At 47.7% G+C, this 10,803-nt stretch overlaps 1 protein-coding gene across 2 annotated transcripts in view; it reads left to right on the plus strand.

Moving 5' to 3' along the window:
- ENTPD1 (ectonucleoside triphosphate diphosphohydrolase 1) overlaps positions 1–7,786 on the plus strand; it is a 35,038-nt gene extending 27,252 nt beyond the window's left edge. The window contains exons 6-11 of one of the 2 annotated variants that reach the window (XR_003991637.1): positions 455–691; positions 1,203–1,463; positions 2,537–2,656; positions 2,833–2,970; positions 3,128–4,915; positions 5,008–7,786. Coding sequence is in view for 1 of the 2 variants with exons in the window: in XM_030487922.1 (XP_030343782.1) it covers positions 455–691; positions 1,203–1,463; positions 2,537–2,656; positions 2,833–2,970; positions 3,128–3,334 (963 nt within the window). In the remaining variant the exon portion in view is untranslated. Of the gene's footprint in view, positions 1–454; positions 692–1,202; positions 1,464–2,536; positions 2,657–2,832; positions 2,971–3,127 lie in introns of both variants that reach the window. The other variant, XM_030487922.1, reaches the window with a different exon arrangement.
- The last annotated feature ends 3,017 nt before the right edge of the window (positions 7,787–10,803 follow it).

Genomic DNA, 10,803 nt, shown 5'->3' on the forward strand with positions numbered 1-10,803 from the left:
GATGTACCACTGTAGTCAGGCTTAAAGCACTGAAATAAGACACCAGCGTCTTTGATAACTTTGCTGGGGTACAGCAAGCCACTTGCTATATCTTCCTCACTTCCTGATCTAAAATACTTCTGTGCCTTCAAGGTTTGACAGTTCTTTTTTATTATTAAGCTTATAAATTATCTGGGAACTGAAACAGTAAGTTGACTGGTTTTCCTCATAACAGTTGTATTAGATTTCATATTCTCAGTCCTCCTGCAAACACCCAGACATTAACCATCCTCTGTTCTTCTGAACCTGCATCTTTCTCCAGGCCCCCTCCAGGTCTTCCTGCTTTTCCTGTCTTCTGTGCTTCTGCTCCTCTCCTCAGAGGTCCTATCTTTTTTTTTCGTTTTCTTTTTCTTTTTTTTTTTCCCCTCATGCCTTACGTATGTGTTTTTATTTTTGAATTTTTATTTTTTTTAAGTCCGGCTGGAAAAAACTTCTACATTCCCTGAAATCCATAAGCGAGACATCAGGAGCGCTGGACCTTGGAGGAGCCTCAACACAGATTACCTTTGTACCAAATGAACTCTCTTCTGAGTCCCCAGAGAACCTGCTCTACTTCCGTCTCTATGGGAAGGATTACTTAGTGTACACCCACAGCTTTCTCTGCTACGGGAAGGACCAGGCTCTGCAACAGAAACTGGCTGGGGACCTACAGGCAAGTACATCTGTGAGTGCCAGTGGAGATCCTGGACCCTCTCAGCTTTGACATACTGGTGCTGTACTAGTTGCCATGTCCCAGCTAAAAGTCTTATCCCTTGGTGTGGGTTTGGGAATGTCATTATCCTCCACAAAGACTGAACAGATGCCCAAAGAGATGACAGTCAAAGTACTACCAATTTGAGGTGCCCTGATTCTTGGGTGTGGGATAGGAGTAGTACTGCGCTTAACTGAATTACTCTGAGGGGGTGATGTTTCACTATCTCTGAGAATCCCAGATCAACAGCAGCTTCACAAACTGTGGCTGAAAGTAATTTGTCCTACAGGGAGCCTGTGGCAGTACCCACATCCCCCAAATCACAGCCAATGCCTTAAACCATCCTCATCACCCTGACCTGATGTGTGTATCTTGGTGTGATGTACTTGTGGCCTTGTGGCCACTCTGTGACTCTTTCCCAAGGTGTTACTCTAGACTGAAGTGTAACAGCTTGGATTGATTTTACTTTCAGACCATGGAGAACAGCAGCCTCCTTGATCCATGCTTTCACCAGGGGTATCAGAGGACTATAAATATAAGTGACCTCTTCAAAACCCCTTGTACATCAGCCAAGAAAAAGCAATTCCCTTTCAGCCAGTTGTACATACAGGGAGAGGGAGATTATCAGAAGTGCCGAAGAAACATCCAGAAACTCTTTAACAAAACCAATTGTCCTTACTCCAGTTGCTCCTTCAATGGTATATACCTACCTCCATTACAAGGGGACTTTGGGGTAAGTCTTCTCATCCTTTAGTTTTTCATAACCCAGAATATCAGAAGAGCAGAAACTAAGAGTAATGCTAGAGTGTGTTCTCCATGGCTGGGGTGGGAAATCATTTACAAGATCGTTTTTTGGACATGTAACTACAAAAGTAGTGCTGCACTTGCTGTGAGGACTACATGTGTAAGAGCTACCCGAGTAAATACTGGCTTGCCAGTACTGCACTGTTCCCGTTCTAACCCATTCCTGTGGGCATCTCCTTGGGGTGCTCCATTTACTGATTCATTTTTCAAACAGTCCTTCCTGATGGCCAGCACCAGAGGCAGGAGAGCCTGCTGCAGGCCATGCATGACACGCTGCTCTTGCAAACCTTTTCTCCTGAGGTCAGTGGTGGCACCAGATCTGAAATTCATCCAGAAGTGTGTGAGCGCTACTGGAACCAATCAGTCAGCTCACCTGTCTGTTTCCCAGACGTGATGAGGAGACAGTGCACATTGTGAACACATATCATATGTGACACCATACTGAACATCAGTCCTAGACCTGCAAGACTTCAGTGGCTGTGAGGCTTTCTGGGGGAACTGTTAATACTTGCCCTGTTCATAAACTGCCCCCTATCTATCAACTATTGGCCCTGGCCAGAGATGGTTTTCTGAACTTTGGATTACATGCTGGGGCTGTGTACAGTCCTTTCAGACCATCACCTCTGCTGTTTGTGGTGATATTGGCTGCATGCTCATCTCATTCAGTTGCCAAAATGGGATCATGGTCATGATTGCAAGCAGCATTCACCATGTGCCACTCTGACACCAGTGCATAGAGGAGAGGGGTTTACTGTAGTTCTTCAGGATACTGTGGTCAGTGAAGTTCCTACCTCCACCTTCTCTTTGGGGTCCTTAGCTCTCACCAGCTCTGCAGGGCATGTCTGAAAGTGACATTGCTTTTGAAAATATCCCTACTTTTATGTGCATGGTGTTGCTTCTTACATTTCTCTATCTCTAAATAAAACCATTTTCATTTGTGGGATTTCTGCTGTCCTGCTCATGCTGAAGCCCAGCCAGGTTAAAATGTTCTTTTTCCTTCAGGCTTTTTCTGCTTTCTACTTCGTGATGAACTTTTTGAACCTGACCAGTGAACAAAGCCCCGCTGCCCTGGACAGAGTAGCCACCACCATTGAGAGCTTCTGCGCCCGGCCTTGGCATGAGGTGAGCAGTGCTTGTGGCAGCAGGCTGGGGGTGCTGGATGGCAAGAATTGCTGATATTCTGTAGGGTAAATGGTGGCGGGTAACTTCCAAGACAAGAGGGGGAAGATCCCCCTCTTGTGCAAGCTGGAGCAGTGGGAAGCTACGTTTAACAGCCTGGTGACTTCCTCCTTCCCTAGGTGAAGACAGCATATCACCAAGTAAAAGAAAAGTACCTGAGCGAATACTGCTTCTCTGGAGCCTACATCCTCTCCCTCCTGGAAAATGGCTATGACTTCACCGAAAACAACTGGCAAAGGATCCACTTTCTTGGGAAGGTGTGTTCCATGGCGGGGAGGGCTCTACCTCAGCAGCTAACTGCAACCTCTGCTGTTACAGACAACAGCCTTTGTCTCCAGGGGTGCCACTGCCCCGGCAATGGTGAAAGCAGCCCCTGCACTTCCCAGCATTGATTCTGTTCCTCTTCCATTTCAGATCGGCAGCAGCGATGCAGGCTGGACCCTAGGTTACATGCTGAACCTGACCAACATGATCCCTGCAGAGGAGCCTGCTGTGCCCCCTCTTTCCTATGGCAGCTATGTGGGGCTGATGGTGCTGTGCTCCCTCGTGCTGGTGTCTGTGCTCCTGTTTGCCTGGCTTCTCTTCCACAAGCCCAAGTGCCTGCAGAAGGGGATTGTTTAGGAAGAGCATTGGGAAAGAGGGGCCATGTCACCACGGCCAGGGCTAGGAGACCCCGGCAGAGCAGGCTGTACTTCAGAGCCCCTCTCACTGAAGCTACTGACTGTGTACAACAAGGGCATTTATTTCTTCTGACTCACACTTGCACTGACAGAGGTTGGGACATCAGGCTCACCACCTCTATCTGCCAAGGACAGACAAGCGGGAGTCCCCCCCTTGAATGGGTCGTACTTTCATTCAGTGAAATGTTGCTGCTGGTTGGTTTTTGCCTTGTGCACAGCATTATAAAGAGAAAAACCGCAGCAATCTTTGGGAGCCAGTGCTCTTGCAAGGGTAATCTCAGGGTCACATATCCCACTGAGCTCTTGGCAGCGATCACACCAGGGTGGTCCTGCTCCTCCTCCACTGAAGCTATTCCCAAGAGCCCTTCCCTCACCAGCACACCTCTGCTCACTTCCCTGTGCCCTGAGCCCTCGCAGCCCTACAACTGGGTAAGGCCACCTGCACCCAGCTGACCCTAAAGGCTGGCCAGGCTCCCAAATGCCACCCTGGGAAAAGAAGGGATGAGGATGAAGAAATCAAGTGTGCTGGTGGTCATCAGCCCTTAGCTGGGCTCTGGTGGCTATCTGCTCCTTTTGCAGGTGGCAAGAAGCCTCTTTCCCATGTCTTCCTGATGTTGTTGCTGGACCAAAGCTGGCTCACTATTCACTGAGCCGTTCCCATGTTCCTAGAATACATCTTGACAGAAGTTCCCAGCCAGGCATTGCTGGTTTTTATAGGAACAACTCATACTGGCCAAGGATCCTTGACCAGTAGTGAGTGCTTAGGCCTCCAGGGTCTCTGGTGTGATCAGTGTGCCTACAAGTATATACCCACTAAAGCTATCCAGTGTCACTGTGCTGATCATACAGCAGCCTCTGATCTAGGGAAAATGTTTATTAGGTGATGTTCCTTTATAAATAGGCAGCTGGCAGCAGTTAACTAGCATGAGCATGCACAGATTGACCCACTCTTGCCACCAGCAAAATCAGTGAAAATTCACCTTTCCTTCCCTCATGGCTTAGGTTTATCCCATGACCGTAAGACCCAGGGCTTGAGAATGCAAGTACTGCAGCTCATCTTCTAGCACACAGCTAAGGTGATGCCACTGATCAGGTTTATGAATCGTTTTCTTCCACTTTCCATTCCTTGGTGCCCCCTCCCCAAAAAAGAGGTAAGTCAGAAATCCATTTTCATAAACACACTTGGAAACCACTGGTGCCTGTCTTCCTCCTATAAAATTTTGGAAATCTCTTCTCCTAATGACCTGCAAGTGCTGGAGGCCAAAAGAAAGCTGATATTGTGAAAGACATGGCAAACACACACCTTCACCTGTTTCCCTGAGCAAAGGTGTAGAAGGCGCGGAGGGATCAGGATGTGCAACCTCAATAAAGCTGCCTCCTTTAGGCAAGCACAAACACAGAACTTGGGGTTTTCATGCCCTCCCAGCCTGTGCCTCTGCGCAGTGCAGGCTGGAAAGTGTACCCCAGTTATTTCTTCTTCATGCCTGGAAGTAGGAGCCATAACACGTTGAAGGACCTGAAGGTAAGGGAAAAATCTACCCTGTGATGTGGTAAGATCTATGGGCAGTTCATTATTTTTCCAAAAATCTGTGTCTTATTTTTCCTCTGAATTAGCTTTCTTCAGCTTCTGATGGATCTTGTCCTGCCCATTTTGGAAAGACTGAGTAACTCTCTGCTATCAAAATCTCTTTTTCCTTGTTGGTGCTTGCAAGTCGTCATTCTATCATATTAACCGGATTGACCTTCAATCTGTAAAGTGCTCTGTGCTGACCCCACTTGTAGCTCTTGACACCACTTCTTTGAAAATGTGTGCATCTTTCTGAAACATGGACACCAAAGTTTTCAGCAGTGAGTGGTAGTAGAGTCGCTCATAGTGTATATAAAAGTAATACCCTCTGGTTTTGATCTATACTCTATGTTCCCCATTTGTATATCTCAGGGCCAGATCTGCTCACTAAAGAGAAAGTTTTGGGCCTGGTTTTTTCCAGTCGGACTATTGCAACTTGGCCTTTTTTTCCAGCATTCCAGAACAGCTACTGTCTCACGCTGTATATCACTGTCTCAACATTAGCCACTTTGCCTTCCACATGACTCCATTGAAACATGTACTAATCAAAGAATATTCCCCCAAGCAAGTGATCCAGATCGAACTGCAATGACACCTCCCCATACTGTTTGTCCATTGACCAGTTATTGCTCTATCTGCAAACACACTGAGATGTTTTAATTCATCTAGAGATTGAGTTTTTCTTCTGTTGTTTTCAGCAAAGATAGGTAGAGGAGATGTTAACAGTAGCTTTTGGTCACAGCTGAAAGGCATGCAGGAGAAACATGTGGTCAGAGTTGCTCCAACTCCCCCATCAGTCCCACTTGCAGCGCATCCTATCCTGTGCCACTTTCCTTGCGTGTGGAGTCTTCGTAGCAGAGCAGGTGACCTGGAGAAGCTCCCCGCATGAGCTGGTGCATCCTTCCTCACCATGAACAGTGTGGAAACCTGAAGAATGGCAGCTCCTCTCCTGAGACCTCCTCGGGGATCTGCCAGCTGCTTAATTGTGTCCATGATGCTGGACTTAGCAGATACACTGGGACATGTCAGAAACTGATGCAGAAACATTATGTGGAAGTTGGTGTGGAGAGAACTCCTGTGCCAGCCTGCTCTCCTGGTCCCTGCTGAGGGTTGATGCCAAAGGAAAAGGTCAATACAGAACCTGGAAGGAGAGTTTTAGCAATGTTCCCTATCTTTATGGCAAGTTCCACAGTATTAATATTGCTAGCTCTCGAGTCTGAAGTCAGGTGATCAGTTTGTATCTTTGCTTACTCTCTCCTGCCTTTCTTCTCTTACCTTCTGGTTTGGGTTTGGTTTTTTTAAAGCTGTAAATGTGACTTGAGTGCAACCTAAAGGCCCCAAACTAAGATAAATCAAAAATATGTTACATTATTTTTAATCCTTATGAGGTTTTGTACCACATTTATGAGACAATCTCTCCAAAACTAGAATTTCTAAGGTGGCACCAGACATGCTATTTAAAAATCACTTGAGCAGGCTGAGGCTCCAGGAATTGGTTGACTGAAGGCATCCTATTAGGGATGATATACCCTGAATACCCAAGTATCGATATATCCTTGCACATCAATGGCTGTACTTGAACCTTCAGAGAAAAGCACATGATTTTTTTCTCCCCACTTCTCCTGCTATTGCGGGACTTTGTCCATGGAGGCTATTCAAAATTCTTGGTCAAAGAGTTCAAGTTTAATGAACATTAATTTCTTTGCTTCTGTGCTGCACCTGACCCGGCTGTATTCAGTTCAAATGCGTATCGTTGAGCTAACCAATGCATACGTGAAGATCATTAGTGATAGTGGGGGAAATTTCCAAATATGCCAGTAATAATATGGTATCACTTGTTAATGCAGTTGATCTGCCTCACTGATAATTATCTGTGCCTTATTTCTAATTTGGTAGCTTCTGGCTTTAGTTTCCAGCCACTGGCTCCTGTACAGTTTTGCTCTTCTGGGTTAAAGCATCTTTTAACACCACACATTCTTATCTTGCAAGTATTTATTCACTATCAGCTTTGCTGGGCTGCTGATATTCCAGATGTTGGTGTCTCCTGTTTTGCCACAGGAAGCCCTGAGATGTGCTGCAGCAGAGTGGGATGAGTGTCAGTGGTTTGGGTTCAAACACTGAGTGTTTGGGAAGGTTCTATTTTTGGAAAGGTTCTTTGCAGGAGGATTCGATAGATTTTTGCGGGGTGCAGGAGCAGTCTGGTCTCTCTGGGACTGATGACTTCCACAAGCTCCCTCATGGTCACCCAAGTGTCAGGTGTGAGCAAAACTATCAGTACTTCTCCGAAGAGGATGGGTGCCTACAGCATGATCAGCTCTTGCAGAAAACAACCAGTCCCCACTGCAGGCTCTGAGTACCCTTCACTCTCCTCGGCACAGTGAGCTCTCCTCTGCACAGGCTGCAGTTGATTTCTCTGGCCCTGCAGCAAAGCATAGTGGAGCCTCCGCTTGCAAGAAAGCTCTCAGAAACAAGGTCATCACCTCTGTGGTCAGAGATTAATTTGCAATGTTGGTGCTGGCCAGGGCTCCCCAGCTTCTCCAAGAACAGCTCTCAGCTGGATGCATGCTCCCTCCTTCTCCATCCCAGTTCTTCCCATGCTCTGTGCCAGGGGGGGACATGCAGGCTCTGTGGGGCTGCTGGCTGCGTCATGGGACTCAACAGCCTGTGCAGGAGGGGCTGGTGGGGACACATCGAGGACAACGGTCCCTGCCTCCCAGGCCATGCGCTTGCTTTCTGCAGTTCAGCACTGATGAAATGGATCTTTGTTTCAATGCACGCACAAGTCTCTGTAACCTTATCATAATAAAGACTTCTGAACTGATGCCAGAAAAGTTTTGTGCTGTTTTCCAGAAGATGGGAACTCGCCAGTAATGGGAATGGAGCCTCTGGCACTAAACATGGAAAAGTTCTGAGATGGGATTTCCTCTCTTGCCAGTTCCTTGCTGTTCTCCTGGGTTGGACCTGAAGTTTCTGGTGGATAGGCAGCATCCTCTCCTGGCAGGGAAAGGCAGTGTGGTCCCGTACAAGCTCTGGGCACCTCACACAGGTGGACTTGCTCACCAGAAGGCTGCTAGCGCCCAAACCCCATCTTTTCTTGCTTTAGCTTTACTCTGACCCCAAAGCAGCCCATCGTCCCCTGCCACACACTGGATGGCTACAGTCCCCTCTCCTCATTTTCCCTCTTCTCCCTCAGGCAGCACCACCAGCATCATGCTGGCACTGCAACCCACCCAAAACAAGTGAAGGACTTGGGGCCTGTGCGCCTCATTCACAGGGCCATGTGTCTGCCTGCCTCTGTGTGCAGCCAGAGCTGTATCTCCGCCAAGGCAAACATGCTTGTCATGGTTCATCATTTTTCTTTCAGCACGCACTCTCCCCAGTTTGCTCTTAGCTCTTATGGCTCTTAGCTTCAACTTTCCTCAAAGTTTCCAACCTTCCTCTTGTAACAATACAGCCAGAATTAAAGCAAATGCACCAGGCGGAGTCTTTCCATGGGTGGCTCTGGAGGGATCGGCTCCTGCCTGCGACCCTCAGCTGCACAGCGAAGGGTGGGACGGGGATCGCATTCGCATTCCTCTCACTTGCGCCACCGTGGCACAGCACGTTCCTGCTTGCCCTCTTTCTCCCACCGCCTCAAGGTCTCTCCATCTTTGAACATCTGGGAGTGGGGAGCAGATGATCCATCTCAGATGTATTAGCTGCATTTTCCAAATTAAGTCTTTATTTCTTGCACTGTTTCTAAGAGCTAATGTCTTATATTGTTTGTTTCTGCTTTCATCAGTGTTTTTTAACATGTCCAAACTTACTATTGGCTTAAAGCTTCATTGCCATGTTGTTTTCCTAGAATGTAGTAAGAGCTGTGCTAGGTCAGATCAGACATGCAGTGCATTGGCATTGGTCTCCAGCTGAGTGGTGGATGAGGATTCAGATGAAGAGTTAGAGAAGGATCATGATCCTTCTGGCCATCAGGGGCATAGGAAATTTATGACCAAGCAATTGCTTCTGGATTTGCATAATTAATACCTGTGAATGCCCCCATTCTCTATGAATTCATCCTATGCTCTTTTGCACTCATTTAACTTTCAGCTTTGACGAGGTAATTTCAGTGTATGCAAAACTATTTCCTTCTGTTTGCTTTAAACCTGCTGCCTGACAACAGGCTGCCTCCATCCCTACGCTACAGATAACACTGATTAATTCTCCAGGCCTGGTAGTGCGTAGATGCGTTCTACGCCCACCCCGTATTTTGCTCATGGCTCCTTTTTAGGATCTAACGGTCTGGCATTTCTTTTTTCTGTTGTTTCTCACATGTTGCTTGTCTCCATAGGAAAGTGAGAGCTTTTTTCATGTGTCCCTTGGCAGCACTGCAGCTCCAGCTCTGCCACTGCTGTCCCAGGCTACTCAAAACAGCCTGGGAAGGGTAAGGGGAGGGGGAAGACAGACCAAACATGGGAGTTTGTGCTGTTTTACTATAGCCCTGCCTAGCACTCGCTGGCTGCCAAGTAACACTGGCTAGCGCTGGAAACCTGCCCACCTCTTCCGCATTGCCTTGGTCGCTGAAAGCTCAGGAGAGAGCAGCTCCACGGGAACACAGCAGCCCTGGGAGTGGCAATGTAAAGGAGGCAAGGGCATTTCCCCCTGCAGCTCCACAAAATACCACCAGACATGGCTTGCTGTAGAGGTAAAAGCTGTCCTACCATACCCAGGCTCGCCATACCCATGCTCACCATGCCCCACCACAGCCTCAGCTACTTTTCCTTGGTTTCCCGCAAGTGCTGGGAGAAGCTGACGCCTCCAGCACTGTTTCTTGTCACCTGATTAAAGATGGTGCAATGCCATTCCCAGTCCTGAAGGTGTGAGACTGACTGACAAGCAGAGATGTGGTGGGATAATTAACTGGGAGAACATATTAATATGGCCACTGCTGTCATTACATATGTATAATATTTTTACCTGGTCATATCTTCAAAAGACATTTGTTCAAAACCAGGACTTTTACACTTTTTTCTCTTTCTTTTGGAAAAGAATAATTGAGAGAAGGGCACTGTGCAGATGGGGCACAAGAGCAAGAAGGCACGGGAACAAGGAGAGAAAGGAGAAAGCTGGAAGTAGGAAAGTCTGAGTAAGCCAAGGTAGGAGCAGGCAAGTCATGTGCTTTGCCCACCAGCCTGCACTGTTTGCGTTAGAGGCTGTAAACAGGGCTCCCTGGTTTTACTACAGCTCTTCCTGGGAAATTGAAGCAGAATGGCAGTCAGCGGCCCAAGCAGATGTGGAAGATAGGTAGGAAAGCAGCAGTGCTGGGCAGCACTGGTAGAGAAAGCTTTGCTGGGGGAAGAGGCAGCTAGAGCAATCCTTGTCACAGGGGTAAGAGCAATGCAGCATGAATCCATCTCAAGGTTGAAGGGAAGGTAGATGTTTAGCATGGCACTGAGTATCCTGAGAATCCCATTGCTGATGGCAGGAGGATCTCCTTTCTAGTGTGACCTAGGCAGAGCAGCATGTCATGCTCATGTTAGCAAAGGGAGCCTCTCTCCTCGCCTGTCCAGCCATAATGGTAAATCTTTCAGCTGTTTGTGCTCATGTTTGGGTTCCGTGTCAGGGATGTCCTAATAAAGATGTTTTCCAGAGCCACTAAGCTGCTGGAGTTGTAGGCCCAGCAGCTGGGGTAAGGCTGCAGAGCAAGGCTGCCCCTGGGCAGAGCACAGGGACCTCGAGGTGATTCTGTCCACCAGGGAAACGGTGTAAAGAGGGATGGAGAGGAACCAGCTTCCCCCAAATCCAGAAACAGCCTGCAACTCTTTATTAATGGACAGTAGAACATTTTCATCTGCCCTTAGGCTGTT

Source organism: Strigops habroptila, chromosome 5, assembly GCF_004027225.2.
Source record: "Strigops habroptila isolate Jane chromosome 5, bStrHab1.2.pri, whole genome shotgun sequence".
In the NCBI taxonomy this organism is placed as follows: Eukaryota; Metazoa; Chordata; class Aves; order Psittaciformes; family Psittacidae; genus Strigops; species Strigops habroptila.